General features: G+C 35.8%; 1 protein-coding gene across 8 annotated transcripts in view; it reads right to left on the reverse strand.

Moving 5' to 3' along the window:
* LOC105207797 (endophilin-A) overlaps positions 1 to 21,473 on the reverse strand; it is a 44,821-nt gene that overhangs the window by 14,872 nt on the left and 8,476 nt on the right. For 5 of the 8 annotated variants that reach the window (XM_026132348.2, XM_026132350.2, XM_026132353.2 and 2 more), the window contains exons 2-3: positions 12,552 to 12,644; positions 955 to 1,023 (exon numbers count right to left, since the gene is read on the reverse strand). In XM_026132348.2, coding sequence (XP_025988133.1) covers positions 955 to 1,023; positions 12,552 to 12,596 — 114 coding nt within the window. In that variant the 5' untranslated portion in view covers positions 12,597 to 12,644. Of the gene's footprint in view, positions 1 to 954; positions 1,024 to 12,551; positions 12,645 to 12,875; positions 13,108 to 14,705; positions 15,294 to 15,766; positions 16,013 to 21,473 lie in introns of those variants that run through there. The other 3 variants (XM_026132347.2, XM_039457691.1, XM_026132349.2) reach the window with 3 other exon arrangements.

Consider the following 21,473-nt stretch of genomic DNA (forward strand, 5'->3'; position numbering starts at 1 on the left):
GGGGTATCTTCAGCTTGGGGACCATGGTTATAGTCTAAAATGACATTAATGTAATGACAGAACAGGATAATGAGCGAAAATACTTCATTCATAGTTCACTGAGTAATGAAAAGGCGTTGGATATCATAGTGTTATATTTAGACTAATTAATTCATTATGACTTTATGGTCGAGTTTTTCTCAACTGCTAATGGTTACTTTTGACATTTCTAATGATCATACAAGACGAGAAAAAATGTTTTTTGAAAATTCTGTGGGGACAGAAAAAGATCTTTATTAATTCTCCTCCCTTATTTATTTAAACATCTAATTATTTTCTGTATAATTCAGCATTCTTCATTTAAGAATAAAGAAGAATCTATTTTTTATAAACTTTTACGTGTACTTTAAAAAGTTCTATTAAAATAACTCTTTTGAAACCTGTTATACATTTCATTTTATTTCGAAATCAAAATTGCTCTTTAATTTTCAAAAACAGTTTTAATAATACAAGAATGCACACAGCACAATCGTAATCAGAGAATTAAAGGCGATCGAGGCAAAGGAGGAATTCACAAACGCTTCTTGATACAAAAAAAAAAAAAAATTGTATCGCCTTTCACGTTAGATCGAAGTTCCAGCGAAGTATTCAAGAAAGAAGCCGAAGGTAAGAAGTTTTTCCAGAACTTCGTTTTGTAGTAACACAGTCGATCTCGCAACGTCTGGCTTTTAGCCTTATGTAACAGGATGTGTTTGAAAGATTGATAAGATACTCGGCGGAATAAAAAGAGAGCCGTAAAGTGTTTTGGAAATTCAATAATAATTCAGTAATAAAGTAAACAAAACTTGTTAGTCATCTCTCCTGATGTTCTCACAAAGAAACTATGCGAAAATGTGGAAAGCGCTCCTCACACACACACACACACACGCGCGCGCGCGCGCGCGCACTCGAGATGTATGAAAATTTACTACTCACTCTCTCCATATCCACGAAATCGACGTCGAGCTTCGTCCCCTCCGCTCCGCCCATCTTCTCCGTCATGTACTGCAAGAGAGATCCGTTATCCTTAGTCTAAAATATATCTACAACCGCTGAATGAATAATGCATTTCACCGATTTTACAAATCCTTTAACCCGACCTAATAGATAATAAAAAACATGGATCGATTTGATCTGCGAAAATTTCTCGAGACTTCCCTGCTCTGAAGTTGGAGCAAGGAAGCTCGAGGAAGACACAGTTAAGTGAAATACATTACGAAAGTCAACGATATTTTATTTGTGTCTCGTTAAGTAATTTATGTAAAATGATAATAATAAATCTGAAAATTAATCGTTTATTACGCTCGAATCGTTTCAGTCGTAAACATGAAAATTGTATAAAAATTTAATAAATCTATTTGGATACACCCAAAGAAAAGTTTAAATTTAAATCGTCTCTTTAACTTGATTTTTTTTTTTAAGTTGAAGTAAAAATACAATACATTTAAAGAGAATAAAAATTTATTTCATTTCAAGACTGACAGACATAATTTAGATGTTCTAATTTTAAAAATATATTTCTTTTATTTGAAAAAAGATTTGGGTTGCACAACAAAATTATTCTTTAATTCTAATAAAAGTAACAACTAAAAAATTTCTTAAAATCAAAGAAATTTTTTTTTTAACCATATAGCAATGCCAATTTCATTGATTCAAACAAATATTTTTTTACTCGAACAAACTTTTCTGTGAGTATATATATATTAGAAACACTTGGAGGAAACAGATTAATTGAAAATAAACGTAATCGTACAGAGATTCGTAATAACTGACGACTTTGAAAATTCAAAGATTCAAGAGTAAAAAAAGTTATAAAAATAAATTTTTAAAATACATCAAATTGAAAAGACTGATATGTATTTCGCGTTAAGGTTTAGAAACCCTTATCAATATAAAGTCTCAAGCGAGTATTTCACGCTTGTGGCTACTACTTCTACGAGATTGTTTCGGAAAATATCCTTCTACGTGAACGTTATAGGAATGTGAGAATATAATATTTTCGCGGATGAACGAGGTCGGCTAATCGCTCGTAAATCGGGATCGTCCTGAAAAGTGGGAGATTTTCTCGGACGGGATATTTCCGAGAGCGAAGTCAGGAGCTGAGACTTCGATAAGTATCGAGGAAAGAGTATACAAAGGGGGATGTTAATGGAAGAGAAAATATCACCGACACGCGAGGAATGGTTCTTTTCCAGATCGATAATATTCTTAACAATAAGATCTGTCACGATTTTTACGAAATACCACTCGCTCTCTTTGCCATCGTAGCAAAAGGGCATGCATCCTGCCAAAACTCGTGAAAATAGGTCAGTTAACTTGGCATCATGCGAGAGCTCAAACGACTTCTGCTAAACAAATCTCGAGTGTTCGAAATTACTTCAAAACTTTGATGAGCACTCCATCAATTATATTTTATTGGATTAACTACTGACACGTGTCAAAGTTAAATGCATTACCGAATTTAAAACAGATTAATGTTATGAAGCTCAACATAAAATCCATTTGATATTTGAAATTTCAATTATAATTGTTTTACTAAAAAACTGGTGATTGATTACATGATGAATTGCAATATACATAAAAAATGATTTGCTACGGTAAAATAATGATGTAACGCTGCAGAATTTAAAGTCAAATTCCACCATCAGAATCAAGATGAACTCTCTAACGTTAAATTAACGATCCTTCTTTTCTCTCTTTCCCTTTTTTCCTTTCTTTACCCCTTTACTGTTTTTTTCCACTTCCCGTAACACAAACAATAGAAGAAAAGTTACAGCAAAGTTAGCGCTACCGGTTGTTTTCTCTAAGCTCTTTTAAAGTCCTTCTAAGTGCATTTTGCGCGCATAACTCGATTTCGGTTCACACAAATGTTTACTTCGGTGAGGAGCGACTAAAATTCCCAACGATAGCAAGAATGTCCGATCAATTCATAGCACGGTAGTCTTTAAAAAAAAAATGGATTTCCATGTTTATGAATAAACATAGATCAATGTCGACGTATAATGTCGTGAGATTTGTTTTTTCTCCGTGTAATCCTTGTGCAATTGTATGCGAAAAGGCGGAGAGTAGAGAATGCGGAAATGCACGTTTAAGCACTGAGCGGCGAGCTTTGCAAGCGGGATTACTTGTGGGAGAAAGAGGAAGAGAAAGAGAGAGAGAGAGAGAGAGATGAAAGAGAAGAGAGACCCTGACCCATTTAACAGTGACCCACTTCTACGGATACGCACAGGGATGTCACTCGTACGCAGTAAATGCCATCCTGGAGTCAATTTGACCCACATCGCGCGTCATTCGCAATGTCGTACGTTTTACACCGACGAGCGTCCCGTTTCCGGCGATTTAAAATCGCATCTATGAAATATTATGATGGATATCTCCATAAACGGGATATGTCGCCCCGATATACATATGGAAATCACAGAATTCATAGAAATTTCCTGCGACAACGGAAAAGCTTTAGGAAAACCGTTACATTAAATTTGTGCCGTAAAACAGATTTAATATCATAACGTACGATACACTGTTAAAAATTGCAAAATTTAATGTAACGGAAGCAAACGTCAAGCAGGTTAAACAAATTTAACGCTATCAAATGTACAATTTTCGTGCACATACTTCTCAGTGACAGATACATTAAATTTAATGTACTTGTAACTTAAAAAGACATTGAATTTCATAACATTTCTAACAATGTAACAAAATGTCTGTTATTCGTTATCAAAAATTTGTTTTGTTATTTTCAAATTATCTATAAATCCTGTATTTTCCCCTAAAATTAAAATTAAATTTATCTATAATAACCTGTAGTTAAATTAACCCATTAAGTACTAGAGGTCCCTACGAGCTTTTCTGTTTTAAATGCTTATAACTGCTATAATCATATTTGTAGATCATAATTGATATTTAGAGCTAGAAAATTATTTTTTCTGAAAATTCAGGCAACAAGATAGGATTTCTGGGAAAAAGATATAAAAGTATAATAGTAAGTATAAAAAGTAAGAGACCTTACTTTTTTATTGACTAATATTATTCAACAAATAAATGATTTCGTCTATCTCTTTGTATAGAATAATTTGATATAATTATTAATTGAGTGATCTATCAATTATATGAAATTATTTTTCCTATTCTCCGCAAAATTATTTGTTGAACGTTTATCTGATTATTGAATAAAAAGATAAGCATTTCTTTTTTTACTTTTTTTCCCTCAAATTTTTATTTGTTTTTTTCCAGATATCAGAGATAAAACTCGAAGATTTATTAAGGCTTCATTAATCGCGAATTCTCCATATTTTTTGTCAAGCGTTACTATTTGAAATCGTTTTCCTGAAACGATTTTCCACGATAACGTAGCTGACGTAAAAATACAATTGAAAAAACGTCATCGACGAGATTGAAGTTACGACGAGAGCGATATTTATATCCGATTCATAACTCTTGTAACGAGCGGAACTTAAAACTCGATCGGCTTGTTGAGTAAGATCTAAATTTTAACCCGCCGCTGGGTGTATCGCAAAACTCTTGACACACATTCGGCGCGGACTCGCGTCGCTCTTTCGGCTTTAAAGCTTCTTTTAAAGCAAGGTATCCGGATTCGATAAGTGTGTCAATCTAAATAAGGATTAATTGCTTCGACGGGCGCATTTGTGCTCGTACGAGACCTTTACACTCGAATTAAAGCAACAAATCAGGTTGACCGGTACGAATTTCTCGCTCGGGCGATACCGAGTCGAGAATTACACATCTCCGTGATAAAAAAAAAAAGCACGAGTCACGGGTAATCTGGCCTTTAGAGAAAGATGACAGGACATTATAGTATTTTCTGTTGAACAGAATATTAATTACGCTTGTGTTTAGCGTTAAATATTAACTGAACCCATGCAGCCAAATTCACTCCCTATTGTTTCATCAATCTCATGTTATTTCTAATAATATAACATTGATTAAAATGTATTGTTCGTAAATTGACGCAATTGCAGCTAATTAATATATATTTTTTTCTTATCTCTTATCTTTACAGTTTATCTGTTATTTTACAATTTCTCTGCGCCTCGCTACAAAGACGTATATTCACTCGTGTGTTACGGTAACGTTTCTAGTTTCAACTGTAAATAATATTACGGAGACGGAAAAATAAAAAAGTTATTTATAGAGACATTTTTCCAAATAAAATTCTATATCCTGCTGAACGAATAGCGGTACTTCGATTTTTTTTTATTATATCATCATTGACATTAAACACATGTAAGCGTTATTGTTGCCGAGAATGATGGTATTTTTGTAAATATCCCGTGTATGCGCACACGAGATCAAATTAAATTTCAGGCAAACACGAGGATACGGAAAAGCGGAGCACACGTTCGCGAAAGCGCGCACAGTCGATCGGCCCGGTAATATCATCATCGGGGAGTTCACGACATCGTAGAGGCAACGTGCCGTAAAAATATCCGTTCGCCATCGTCCTAACGTCGATAACGACGAACAGGACATCCGCGTTATTGGGGAAGGGGGGGGGGGGGGTTCAATCTAGCGGCGGTGTGTAACACACGCGACATCACAACGGCGACGATGCATTTAGAGCCCCGCATTCGCCGCACCGGCCGCCGCGTGCATACATCGTGGCAAATGCAATTAGGGCGCAGAAAGTGAAGTAGATACTCGCGCGAACGCGCGCGCACGTGCGTGTGTGGATGTGCATGCGTGCATGCGTTCGATTCCGGGTTTTCCGCGCGTCGTGATAGACGTGCAATTTTCGACGCGACGCAATACGGCGAGCCTACGCGTTATTTACGCGCGCACTATCGCTTCACATGCGAAAATAGATGTGCGTACAACGATAGCCGGAAAGGCCTTTAATAAATCACAGTAAGCCAATCGGTGTTTACAAATAAAATGCCATGGTATTTATATCGGATTATAAATATTTAAATATAATCGTGAATAAAAGTGTACGCGATTAAAAGTGTACTTGAATTTATCTGCGCTCCCCCCCCCCTGTTCGTCTCTTCCAATTTTTGAAATTCTGATGGCTCTTCTTTGATAAATACATTTATTAAAACTGAATTATTTACTTATTAAAATTTATTGCGTTATAACAAAATAAAATTAATATGTTAATCAATATTTTAATTACTGAATGAAAAGCCACAGGCCGATCTTCTAAGAAATTTCTAGATTAAGATTTGTATACGTTAGATTATAAATATAACGAGATAGAATTGAACAGTTCACCTGATACGACGCAAAATGAGAAAATTTTATTAGAAAGTCGCAGGGTTTTTTCTTAAATTATGAAAACTTCGCTCTAGAAAAAATATATGTTTTTAACATGTAATTAGATGCAAAATCTGACACCGATTTCAAGACGCGATAACGTCACATGACTCTAAAGGTTAATTAATTTTACCTTTAATAGCATATAAATTTTTATTGCAGAAAAAATTTTAATTACTGCGTACGTCTCAAAATAATATGGAATTTCTCATAACGCGTGGCTGTAAAAGTACTTCGAATTCAAGTATTTCGCCATACCGGCACACAGTGGGCTGGAGATCCATCATATTGCACGGAAAAAAAGGATTATTTACAGTTAATTGCAGCAGAACATAAATCTGTGTAGCTATAATGTACAACTGAAATTTGACTATCACATTCAGATTCTCTCTCTGCTGCAATTAATCTTTTTCCGTGTATGACAAAATGATAACATTTAAAGATTAATCTTTGTCAGGAAAAAAATTTTTTGTCTAATTTCAAACGTGGCATTAAAATTCAAAATGGCGGATGCGTTATTAAATATTGACTGCAGAGAAAAACTGATTACGCTAATTAATTCTGTGAGAACAGTTAGAACAAAGAAAACAGTAAAACTTTTTCCAACTGTTTATGTGTTTTTATTTGCTAACCTCACTAGTCTACCCACGAATTGAAACAAGTTTTATTAACTCAGTTTAAATAAACAAAGAATTTTATTTTCTTTTTTAATTTTTTTTTGCAATCGGAGAATGATACAAAAAAAATATACGTATTTCTTTTAAAAAAAGGTATACGTGTTTCTTTTGTAACTTTTCCTGCAGTATTGATTGGCGTAATCAATTTTTCTCTATAGTCAATATTGAATAATTTGTTTATAATAATTTGTTGCAATGTTAATTTTTCAGCAACAATTCTTTTTATAGTACAAATATATTTTCACAAATATATATTTTAACTTTATTTTATTTTGACGCTCTCAATCAAGATCAACTTTTTTTTTTTAATTAAAATATATCTCCCTTGAAGCCATACAAAAAAAAACCGAATCTTGATATCTTGATTGGTTCTCGAGATATTTTAATATTTAAATATTTAAATCCATTTATTAAAATCAGACACAGCCTATATTTAATAAAGGATTTTTTAATAATAAAAAGCGCAAGCCAATTTTTAAGTATCTTATATAATGTAATAATATCATTCTTTTCTAAAAGAATCAAGTGGGACCAAGAAAATAAATAGACAGTCGTACAAAACAAACAAAAATCAATGTATCAATACCAATTGTTTAATATTTATATTTTATGATCACATTACTATCTTTCAATGCTGACAAATCTTCTTTTTCTTTTCCATACATGAAAATGATTACATATAGACTTTAGAATTTATATAGAAAATTCTTAGATGAACCAAAATTTGACAAAAGTTAAGGACATTTTTGAACTTTTATTCCTATTAAATATAAATTAATTACTTTACCCGTACATATAAATCTAGTAAAAGTTCTTTCAAATAACGATTTTATAAAACTTTTGATTTTGCAATAATATTTTATACTTGGTCACTTCTTTGAAGTTCTATCTCAGCCCACTAATCGCGGCGCATCGATCGATAATTCTCGATGCTTTTATTATGAAGATTCAAAGGTGATGTGTACAATTAGGCGACGCAAAGGTCAAAAGGCTGCTATCATCGCGCATCGCCGAAGGATTTCGGTAGCCGCGCATCGTGCAAGAAGTTTATCCGGCCACGGTCGATAGATAAAAATGACCCATTACATAATCACCGCGGTCATCCGCGCGCAATAATTCGCATTGTCTCGCACTTTACGGTCGACCGAGCTGTCGCCGCTTGCGCTCTGCCGCTTCAGAGGTATGGGTTTCCATTTGGCATTTGCAACGGACTGCAGTGCGGTAATTAAGGGCAGGATAACATCCCGCCAACGCGTGTCGCGCAGGCGGCGGGACACCCCTGTGGCTGGTAACCGCATTAAAACTTACAGAGTTTTTCTTACGCTCAACTCTCTCGGCAAAAGTCAAAAATACGCGATGATGTTTTCCGTATCGAGTCTAGCAGTAAAAATAAATGTTAGAACAACTGTATAACATAAAAAATAATATGAAAGTGAATTAAATATAAAGATGATGAAATCGAGCAAGGTATAAAAATAGATAACAAAATAACCGATACAATTCTTCCGGATTAAAAGGTAATATAGAAAATTAAATGTACAAAAAAGATAAAATTGAGTAATAAGACACCGGGATAGATAATAAAATTATAACTGATTTAATTCCTCCGTGGTTCACGTGTGTTCTACATTGAATAATATTCTAATTGCAGAAACAGCAGCAACAGTGAGTATCGTTAACTTTTATCGATATTTCCCCTCGGAACAAACTGACGCGTTTGCATAATCATAAATAGTACTTTACCGTACCTTTAATAGTACCTGCAACTACGGGCGACGCACAGGAATAATTGCAGCAATTTTCATTATTGCGCGTCGACAATGCACATGGTAGAAATGCCATATCGGCATGCAGAATTTCGCGCGACACGTAAGCGCGTGCATCGCGCCTCGTTTAACGCGGAGCGCGGCCTCGCGTCGTCAGCGTTAAGAATTTCATAACCAAGTTTTTCACGGTATTTAGAGCGTAAGTTACGCATGGCGCATGTTTAACGAGATTTCTGTCATTTCCCGCGTATAGATTTTCGCACTCCAGGGGAGCAAATAATTGCAAAATTAACAGAATCGTACTAACACAAAGAACATGCGGGTTCACAGCACGTAATTACGCGATATCATTCGAAGCGGCATGCTACAGAAAAGATTTTTATTTTAATTCAATACTATTAAAATAAGATTGCTACTGCCATAATTGTTGCTGAGAAAAGAAGATTTTATTCTTAAATCTGGAATAAAAGGCTTTCTCCTGTTGCTGAATCATTAATTCTCTCACACAGATTTAGATTGGACAGTGGAAGTTTTGATCTAATAAAAATTCAAAGAATTTTTTTTCTAATAAAATATGAAAGTCCGCGGGGGACTCGCTTCATAGATTATGGAGGAATTATAGATCTCACCTTAATATTGTTTTATTTTTATACTGCATAAGGCTGCAATAGGATTAAGTACGTCAAGATTATTTTTGGTCCTGCTATTAGAAATTCTTTTTGAGATGGCAGATTTTGAGCTGCTTCATACGTATTTTCAAATCAAGAAGATTGCCAAGAGATAAGTGATAATTAATTTCCATTTATTCAAAAAAATTTGAATTTAGAATTTTTTTTATTTTTTTTTTTTTTAACCACGTTTATTCGAGTGAAAACAAATGGGACTTCAATGTTTGCGGACTTCCAATATGACAGATACGTAATTTATCATTATGCTGTATTTAAACTTTGCGAATGCTATTTTCCATTTCTATATAAAGTTCTTAATATTTTTAATGACTTTGCGAAAATTTGCTCATATCCATCACGATCTCATTTCGTTAATGTGAAGGGCCGTTATTGATTCGTTAAGCACATTTCTTTCAATTAACAATTAGCCGTCAATTCGTCACGGTCTCGCTGCGACTAAACTTTAATATTGGGAGCACAGCAGCAACCATGCTCGTTATTTCATGATTAAACGTGACAGCGTGATAATGCCGCGGCTGTAGTGTTGATACGAAAATTCTCCGCATATAGCATGCTGGACCAAATGATAACTCGCATCAACCGGTTGTCAAACTCGGCTTCCTCAGTAGTATTCGAATAAACGGATCTCAAAGAGAGATCCTTTTGAAACGTGAATAATTTTCCGCGCGCGATCGCGTATTATTTTGACGAGAGAAAATATTTATCCCTCTGTTTATGTAAAATACATGGTTCTACGCGATACGAGAGTAATTCTCAAATTCTCCCTCTCGTGTTTTACGCATTCCAGGCTCTTAGATTTCTATCCTCGGATTCTGAGACCCTCGGATCCGCGAGCTTCTTCAATAATAAAATTCCCATATGTGCATCGAGAGCATTCTCGACAAATTCCAGGGATATCGATATTTCATCGAAGATAATAATCTCATGTAATAATCCTATATTTCATCTAGCAACAATTAATCGCGTTTCGCGTATCGAGTTTCGAGAAGCATCGTGAGCTCGTTTCGCGTGTTTTTCCAATTGTGTTAACCGTTAGCGGGGAACACCGAGAATCTAGCTGCGAGCATCATGAATTTCCCAATGTGTAATCGCATTAAAACACCGTGTATTTCGGCGGGAACGGACGGCGTTGGCAGTTGAAAGTTCACAAAGCTTAAGTAGCAATGCATTACTGGTGATTTTGGCGTAATGTAGCACAATATAATGATGAGCGTCGTTAATTTGGACGATTAAACTTTCAACGGTGCTGCGCACGATGAATACGTCGTATCGCCGAATCGCTGGCGCGATGCTCCCTTTCATGCTCCTAAGTACTAAATCGATAGCGTAGTAAACGCGTAAAGCGTTTGTCATGACGTTTAGTTAAATGAGAATAGCTAGTTGGGTTGGAACAACTGGCGTTTGAGATAAAATTTCGCGACGGAAGAATCCAATTTTAATTACGCGAACTGGCACGCTACGAATAGGGTAACTGTCCCAATTACATTGCCACCTTTTTCAATTGTAATATTAGAATAAAAAGGGTAAAAGTGTTATGTTAAAAATGTTAAAAAAAAATTGTTTTTATACTTTGTTAAATGTTAAATGTTAAAATAAAGCTATCGTATATTATGTAAGTAAAAGCGTGGTAGAATTGAGTAGTAAATTTTGTGGAAAAGCAATATCAGACACATGTGGCAGTAATATAGGGGAAGGGCAAATTCAGGATATTGACTAGTAATAGGTTCAATACTTTATATTTTTCTTTCGTTAAAACGTACGAGAGGGTTACACTATTAAAAATGTAAATTTTTTAAGTGCATGTAACAGAGACAAGTAGACACATTAAAAACATTTAATGTTTTAAAAAATGTTTTTAATGTACAAATATACTATTTTTTTTTAGTTACAGATACATTTAACACTTGTGTAATTTGAAAGTACATTGAATTTCATGACATTTTTAACAGTGTATATATTAAAAATGTTTTAATGTTAAAATAAGACTGTTATATAAACTTAAATAAAAGCGTGGCAGTATTGAATACACGAGTAATAAATAAAAAGGTAATATTAGATATATGTGGCAATAATGTAGGAGAGGAATAAATTCAGTACATTGACTGGTAACAGGTTCAATATCTTATATTAATTCGTCACATCTAAAAAAGTACTTCTTGTTTTTTTTTTCGTTTTTGACCTTTCTATAATTGATTTATGCTATATTGATTTATGCTATATTCGAGCTGAGAAAGACATTTTTAATATTTTTTAACTCTTGTATTTTTATTTTTTTCGTTAAAAAATATGAGAAGGTTACACTGCTTAAAAAGTACATTAAATTTAACATACATTTAATGAAAGCAAGCAGGTATATCGAAACATTTAATATTAAAAAAAATGTTTTTTAAATGTTTATAATGTACAAATATACTACTCTTTTTAGTTATAGATACATTAAATTTAAGGTACTCGTGTAACTCGAAAGTTGAACGTGAAATTTCATGACATTTTTAACAGTGTATATATTAAAAATATTTAATGTTAAGACTGTTAGATAAACATAAGTAAATGCATGGCAACGAATAGGGAGTCGGGCGAGTAGGGAGAAAGAAGCAGGACTGGCAATAATAGGTTCATATCTCATCTTTTTATTTCTTTCATTATATTCAAATAATCAATCATTTTCCGAGCTTGTTGCTTTTATTTTGTGTATTAAAATTTTTACCTGAATAATGATTAAACAATCATCCATTATATATTTTTAAAAAATTACAAAATAAGCGCATTAACTGGCCATTATGTGCTTGAAGCGGCAGTAATTGAGACAATTATCCTATAGGTACCCGTTAAAATAAATTGAGTTCTTCGATAAAAGAAATAACCCACGATTTCCTCAAATATATAAATGATAATTAATTCCTTCTGTCAGCATCGTATATTGATTTATTATTAAGTCAATGCCAGAAGAAATAGTTCAGTATTTTCATTCAACATGTTCAACGGTCATTCAGCGTACTTTGCTTTCGAAGCTCAACTTCTGTTTGCGAACTAGTTATTCTACAGGAAAGATATTATTGATCCCGTGCAGCGGGAAGATCCATTGTCAAGTTGCCGCGGAATAAGGCGCTTCTATAACAAACGCTTACCTGATTCGCTTTGTTGATCTGCTTCTTGAGCCCGGCGAACGCCATGGTGCTGTCGTGTCGTTGCTTCCCGGATCACGTGAAAATCTTTCCGAACTGCAACAGAATGGAAACGAGACCGTCAGATAGACTGTACGTGTGAATTCGACGAGAGAGAGAGAGAGAGAGAGAGAGAGAGAGACTCGCATAAAGAAAGGGAGAGGAAGAGAAAGAGAGATTGAATGTTGGGGAAAAATAGGACAAAAGTTTCAAATTTATGGTCGCGACGATAGCTGGCCGCTCGCCAAGGCGAGCGGAATGATTTTTAATGTTATCGATCGACCGTACGCCGTGTTTTCCAGCATCATGACTCGTCGCTGATGTAACCATCCGCGACTCGCCTCGCGTGCGGCTCGGCCACCGTGTGCAGGTGCCGCGCCGGGCGGAGGCGCGATGGCGATGGCCCTCGGTCTCGCGATGATCTCACGTACGCGTGAAGTCGTACGTCGTAACGTGCCGCCGACCCGACCTCTTAACAGGCTCTAATGAGAGTAAGTAATGCGTGCTCTTATTAACGGCGGACAACACGCATCGATAGATACCTCACGCGCGATTTCAGCATTTAGAGCACGACGTTGAAATAAAAAAAAAAAGCATCATCAAATGTATACATTGAAAAAAGTTTTTTGTTATATATTCAAATAAATATATTTCTTTTCCTTGATTTAAATATTGATTAGTATAAAATAATTCATTTTTAAACTTGGGAAATATATTTTTTTTAATTAATATAAATATTTATTTGAACATAAAATTTTTTTTCATACATACACGGAAAGAACAATTTTGCAAAAGTATCTAAAAACAGATACAGATCTGAAAATAATTTTGCTAAATCATCAAGAAACGCTCAAGCTGAAACGTTAGAATGTCTAAATTTTTTGCAGCACTGCTCATCGTACTTAGCAAGTGTCCTACATAATTCCTTTTAATAGTTTAACCAAATTATTGTTAGATCGGTGTACCTGACTAAATTTTTAGATACTTCAAAGAAAATCTTCCGTGAATAAATCTTTGTTACTTTAACACAAGAGTGGAATTTTTCTGCGTGCATAATCTTCTAGCGAAGACAAGCGTTACGTTATAATTTATTTTAATCGGCAAGTAATAGAACTTCTCTATCATTCGATCAATGAGCGTGTATCTATATTGGGAATCTTGTTAGAGCGAGTAATGCGTTATCATTAATGCAACTGCGTGTATCGATCTCTCACGAAGATTGGCACGCAGAAATGTCGCAGTAAAAATAAAGAAAGTGTATGACATTCTAAAAATTTAATAATGGCGAGTTGTATTAATAAAGGCGTTATTGCAAATCGATAAATTCATCTATGATGTCCAGTGCAACACGGAAATTTTATTCGCAAGGTCTAATGATGAATCTACTAGAGGGAATTTGCTGCATAAATAATAATTGACGTATTACTCATTGATAGCTCTCTTGTGTGAATTCTGCGCATCGAAGTAAACGCGTCATATTAATGGAGCAGTTCTATGATGTATCTATAAATGTGGCTAAGAGCATATCGTACGTCAATAAATTGCTCGCGCAACATCTTAATGCAATAGAGAAATCCTGAAGTGAACACTAAATCTGGAACAATCAAACACGACAATAACGCATGTACCGCAGATGATCGACAGATTCCCAGCAACGCGATCCTCTTATAGATTCTGGATAAGTTCTTAGAGCACGAAGTTCAAGAAAGATACTCGAGTATCGAGCTAAAGAAGCTCTACAAGGCGCAAAGTCTATAACTGACCCGAGCAAAGGTCGTCCTTTCGCGATTAATCAATCTTATGAAACTCGTCGAGAGCAAGCTAAGTCGAAACTCTTCACGTTTTTCACACTTTGCACTCGCAGAGCCGTTATGAGAAATCACCGGTCGTCAACTATTTCCGGATGATCCTTGGCAATCGTAGAAATCGAGGTTTCCGTTGACGTGCCGGCACAGCCGGAATTCCCCGAAGTGAATAAATGCTCTATTAGAAGAATCGCCGTTTATACGGCGAACCTCTAAAATGGCACGCGACGTAACGTCGAAGTAATGAGCGTGCCTTAGTAATAAACGCAACTTTTTTTTTTATTAATAAGCCAAGAGAGAATACTATAATTACGGAGATTTTATTAAAAGTGCAACGGCTCGATTGACTCCAACCAACGGTGTCACAAGTTTGAAAAAACCCTCAAGGTGGGTCGAGGTGGAGAGAAGGAGACGAATTCGGTAAGTGGGCGACTGGATGGAAAGATGGAGGCTTACTGACACAGTCCGACAACAATGGTTAATGTCCTGGCTGTCTTGCGACACAACCTGACCACCAGTGCCGCTTACTGTGCCGTTTAAAGTACATTTGCATTCTTAAATTCTTTCGTCTTAACAGTAGAATTGCAAACGATAATAATAAATAAATGGACGGTGGTGAAGCATAATATTGCGAGAGTAGATGGCAGTGCAGTACTGAATAGTAAAATATAGAGTCATAAAGATAATAGCAGAATAATCCTATCGGAATAATGAAATTTAAGTAGAAGTTTTATGCGAGAAAAGAAGCGCAAGTGATAAGATTAGACAAAAGACTGCGGTGAAAGCTGTAGGAAACTATAATACGCGGCCGGGGTAGGCAGAAGTGTGGCATATAAAGGACTGTAACGTAAGCCGTAAGTAGGTACACGATATCGAAAAGGATAAGAAGAGTGCTATAGTAGGTGGCACACTGGAGGGTAGCACAGAATATAGAGAGCTATAAGCACCGCAATATAGGTAACCGTAGTGTGTAGTGCTGTGTCAGGTAAAAACGAAACGTAGAGGGGGTGGAGAGGTCGACCGATCGCCAACAGACTCAGGTAGATGAAGACAGTGACGTTAGTAGACTCAGGCTCATGAGAATTCTCAACCCCGGGCAGCGGTCACGAATTCTACTCGTCACTGCTATACCCGGCGGCGGTCTCGTCTCATCGAGCATCCATAGTCCACGAACGGGACGACACGTCGTCGCTCCGGAAGAGTCGTGTGTGCGTCACACTGCACACACGACACCGATTTGCGAGCGCGACCGGGAGGAACGGGAGGAACGACCCGCTCTCCAGGCACGATAATGCAACGCGGCTGATAACCGACTGGGGTTTGCGATAGCAGCAAGCGCGATTTTTCTCTTTCGACTACGACGCCGTGTCTCACCTCTGGAGCGCTCGGCCCTCCGGGCTCTAACCGGATGCACACCCCCAAAATGCACGCCCTCGGTGGCACGACGACGTGTGGACGGCGACGTTGGATCGCGTCGGCAATGAACGGACGCGAGAGATGCGTGCCCCTGCGTGCGTGAGGAACAGGAGGGATCCGCGCGTGGGCCCACGAGCAGCACCGCGAGAGAACACCCCACTGACTGCTCTCCTCGTACGTGATCGGTCTTCTCGCACACTGCCAAGTCCCCTGCTAGGGGGTAGTTTTCTGCTGGCCGATCGATACGCGGCCACGGCTCGCTTTCTCGGTCTCACTTGCTCGCGTGCTCGCTCCCCTCTCCGCTTAACCCTCCTCTTTCTCCCGCTGGTTCCCTCCCCGCCTCTCTCTCTCCCTTCATCGTACGTTTCGATACCATTCCCTCCTACCCTTTCTCTCGTGATAGCCACCTCTTTCGTCAGGGACGGACCCAGGGAGGAAACTGTGCGGAGGGTGAACTAATTTTTCGCGTGCTTCCGTAAGACGTTCCTTCCTCTCGGAGGTTCGTTTGAAACGTCATCGAGCAATCAGCGCGACAGGTAAAATGTCGAGAGCCGTGACAATAATAATAATTAGCTTCTTCTCGATTGAAGAATGGAAGTGCATGTCTTTCACACTTCCATTGTAATTCCTTCAGAGTATTTTCAAGATCCACCTCTGTCTGCCCTTTCCCTCTTCTCTCCTCTTTCCACGTGCGTCGCAACCCTCGACTTTATTCGAGCGCCTTTGCTCCCTTTTACGCTTATACCGGGTGTCTGTAACGCCGAGGAATTATTGCGGTACATTGCTTACTGCTGGAACTCGCGCGTGCAATAAGGATGAATAGGATGAATAGGTTTGTCATGTTTTCCAGAGGCAACACGTAAACCCCCACGTTCTCGTAAACAAAATTTAATTTGACACGACAAATCCGTTAGATAGAACGTTATAAGGTCATATAGAAAAACGAATTATAAATGACACTTTTACAAATTATTTTGTAACGTAGAAAGGGAGAGGGCGGCGCGACGTTTCGATTTTATTGTTAGTGATAAAGAATAAAAGAGCACTAACAATAAAATACGTAGCAAATAAAAAACTTCTTACAATGCAAATTGTTGCATAAAGTGGAACAATAGGTCTGCATTTATGAATGGAAAAAAAAGTTATGCGGTAAAATTAAATATTTATATATTTATATAAAAACATCGTGATAATTATATTTTTCCTGCGTTCTTTTACTTAGTTTTAAGGTGGAAAGAGTGGCGAATTATGATTCTGTCTACGTCAAAATATACTGAAAACTTCTAAATTATTTCAAAGCAAAATCCTGCTGCCGTTATATATTTATGTTCCTTCAAAGATATACACTTTATTTATTAAAGTCTGCACTTAACATTTAAATTCTCGCCTAACATCGTTTCTTTGATACGTCTCGAAATTTTTTATGAGACATCTGTCAGAATCGTCCAACATCCTCGAAACGTGATCTGCAAATAGCATGACTTCCCGGATATTTCGCGTGTGCTCTTGTGGGTCGTCGACCGCCGTGTATATTGTCTTCCTCCGAGGAAGAGCTCTCTTTACGATCGGATAAAAATTACAAGACAAATAAGCCCGTCGAATAAACGAGATTGGCAATCAAAGCGAATGAGCGAACGAGCGGCATAAGGCGAATCGGTTTTACAATTCATTAATATTGTCCCGTTTTAAGATGAACCTTTCCGCTTTTCTCTCGCTGTGTCACAATGATCGTGGTCTCAATGACGTATCAATTGCGAATATAATCAGCCTCTCACGTAGTCGTTGCAATACGATTTGTCGCTATCTCTCGAGTTGACGAGCTCTTTTTTCTTTTACGTCAGTTATTCACTTCTGCAGCCTTTCTGAAGGCACTTATTTAAGAGTCGCGGGATACATATATCTCTTCGCGGAGTAATTCTTTTTAATTTAAGACGCGAACCCGAGAACTCATCCGCGAACAGTCGCTTCCACTATTGCATGTAATTTCCCAGAAGACGTTTAATTAGCGTTAGAAAGGGATGAGCCGTCGGATCAAAACATCCATTTTAATCATGTCCTCCGCAAAATACCCGTGAGCTAAGTCCGCAGTAGTTCCTTCGAAATCAATTGTTTAAGATATAAAAGAGGTGTTTCGATTCATCGTACATTAACTTTTGCAAATATCATGATGATCAAATTCTACCTTTAATATAGAGTAACTCCGGTATTTATGCCGCGCAGGAATTTACGCCGCAAAAATAAATAGGAGTGAAGATAACTTGCACAATTATATGCCTTTATGTTAGTATTGTTTTATAATTTTTTTTTACTTTTAATATTGAAGAAACCATTGTTCAATTTGTCAATGTTAGGAATGCGATATACTGCAATTTACGTAAAATGATCTTCACTGAGGGAAAAATTTCTAAATTTTAATAAATATTTATTCCAATAGAATTATTTAAACTATTTACTTATGATACATAAATATTTACTTTATAGAAAAAAATTATACTTAAATTAAATTAATGGTTCTTGTACTAAATAAATATATATTCACATTTAGTAAATATTTCATTAGTACTATTCGAACAAATGTTTATTAAAATTTCGTAGTAATTTTTCCATCAGTGTTTGCAGGAAGTGTAAAAGGTTTATTAATTATTTCATGGTACATGTAGACAGATAACAAAGGATGAAGAACGAGTATATTGTAGAATCAGTCATATTACAAATAATTTGCGCGTCACAGAAAGTTTCATTTACCCGATTACGTTTTCATAATCATTGTAATGCAAATTAATATAATACGCAATATAAAGTGGAATAAAATTATATAATTAATATTATTTCAAAGCAAATGAATGAATTTCTATTTGCACAGTGAAATATTGAACTATACATTGTTTCAACGCGACTGGAATTAGATTTAAAAAAATGCGGTAGGGATTTTCCTTTTAATGAAAATTTATCGACGTGATACGCGATTATTTCGAGAAAAGCGATTTTTTGAAACGATATTTGCAAAAGCACACATATACATCAATACAAATTGGTGTAAAAGCTGTTTTTCCACCCGTATTAAAAAGGTTTTACGTACCATAATGATTACATATTTTTTGAATCACGTTATTCCCAGAATCACGTTATTCTCAGAAATGAACAAATTATTAATTGAAATATACAACGCTATTCAATAATGAATAAATAATTTCATCAATACCACCACCTGCAGAAAAATGCTCAATTAACCTTTCGAGGAATCCACGATTCCCCATTTTGGTGCTTTAAATATCTTGTGTGTATATATATATATATATATATATATATATATATATACGCATTATATCTACATTTATCTTTTAACCAATCGTCTGAGGTCAAGCGTGCCGATTTGGTGACGCTCCCTTTTATTTTGTACTACTCATGCGATTTTCATAAAATATGAAAATGGAATAATTTAATAATACTTTATTTATATCTGAGATCAAAAATAAACAATTCAAATTAATGGATCGAATATAGTGGACAGAATTTTTTTTATAATCTAATTATTGTGCTAGGAGAACTCGGTGTCAGGAAATTTTTAATATTGTTAAGTAACATCAAGTTTACAATTTCGCTTTAGTTGACTTGTGCTTGTCAAGTGGAATAGAGGCCTATAAGCGCGTCAAGTTCATCAAACTTTGTTTATAAGTCCTATGACACAAGTCATTCTGTACTAAAGGTTACTATCTTTATGAATTATGATATTTTGAGATTACATTCAAATTTAATGATGCCGTGAATTGTTTAAAAATCGAATTTCATAATCAGATTATTTTTTTTTAATTTATTCAATCATATTAAATTTTGAACTTTAGAATGTTGAAGATAGAAGCGAATTCAGCGATCCTAAAAAATCCTTAGAACTAAGCTCTTCCATAAGTTACTTGTCTTCAAAGGATTAACTCTAATAAAATAACGTAAAAAAAAGAATAACACGATTTAATGTTTTTATGTAAAAAATTAAATACAAATCATTAGTAGTTGTATTGCAAAAAAATAAACGTTATTTCATGTGTGAATTTATGCAACTTTCTTACACGTGACGCAATTGCATTATCTCCCACATTATTCTATAATTAATTATATTGGAAATTCTTTTATACTTTAATTTTCGATAAAGGTATGCACGTGGATGTATGTGAAGTTAGCATATCAATTGTCAGCATATCAAAAAAAAAGTGGAGTTCTCTTTGCATACAACTGAGTTCTATAGTTCCTGATAAGTTATAACAATAGTTCTGGTCATTTAGCATAAATAAACGGAAGTTAAGTAATGATATGCTAACTTCGCGCGAAGTCAGCATATCATATAATATTTTCAAAATTTAAACCAATGAATTTTATAGTTTTTGACGAGTTCTATAGTTCTAAAACATAGTTCTGACCATTAACTATCTCTAAATAATTAATAACAATTATTATCAGCATATCGCCCGTGCTAGAGTGATATGCTACGCTCCTGCGACAAGTTCTCGGCTCGTTCGAGATTTTAAACAATAGTACTAAATCCCCTGACGATAGTTCCGTACAGTTCTGACAATTAACAATCTCCAAATAATTATTAATAATTATTATCAGCATATCGCTCGTGCAAAAGTGATATGCTATGCAGAAGCGACAAGTTCTCGGCTCGTTCGAGATTTTAAACAATAGTTCTACATCCCCTGACGATAGTTCCGTACAGTTCTGACAATTAACAATCTCCAAATAATTATTAATAATTATTATCAGCATATCGCCCGTGCTAGAGTGATATGCTATGCAGAAGCGACAAGTTCTCGGCTCGTTCGAGATTTTAAACAATAGTTCTAAATCCCCTGACGATAGTTCCGTACAGTTCTGACAATTAACAATCTCCAAATAATTATTAATAATTATTATCAGCATATCGCTCGTGCAAAAGTGATATGCTATGCAGAAGCGACAAGTTCTCGGCTCGTTCGAGATTTTAAACAATAGTTCTACATCCCCTGACGATAGTTCCGTACAGTTCTGACAATTAACAATCTCCAAATAATTATTAATAATTATTATCAGCATATCGCCCGTGCTAGAGTGATATGCTATGCAGAAGCGACAAGTTCTCGGCTCGTTCGAGATTTTAAACAATAGTTCTACATCCCCTTACAATAGTTCCGTACAGTTCTGACAATTAACAATCTTCAAATAATTATTAATAATTATTATCAGCATATCGCCCGTGCTAGAGTGATATGCTACGCTCCTGCGACAAGTTCTCGGCTCGTTCGAGATTTTAAACAATAGTTCTACATCCCCTGACGATAGTTCCGTACAGTTCTGACAATTAACAATCTCCAAATAATTATTAATAATTATTATCAGCATATCGCCCGTGCTAGAGTGATATGCTACGCTCCTGCGACAAGTTCTCGGCTCGTTCGAGATTTTAAACAATAGTTCTACATCCCCTGACGATAGTTCCGTACAGTTCTGACAATTAAAAATCTCCAAATAATTATTAATAATTATTATCAGCATATCGCCCGTGCTAGAGTGATATGCTATGCAGAAGCGACAAGTTCTCGGCTCGTTCGAGATTTTAAACAATAGTTCTAAATCCCCTGACGATAGTTCCGTACAGTTCTGACAATTAACAATCTCCAAATAATTATTAATA

Source organism: Solenopsis invicta, chromosome 14, assembly GCF_016802725.1.
Source record: "Solenopsis invicta isolate M01_SB chromosome 14, UNIL_Sinv_3.0, whole genome shotgun sequence".
NCBI classification, from domain to species: Eukaryota; Metazoa; Arthropoda; class Insecta; order Hymenoptera; family Formicidae; genus Solenopsis; species Solenopsis invicta.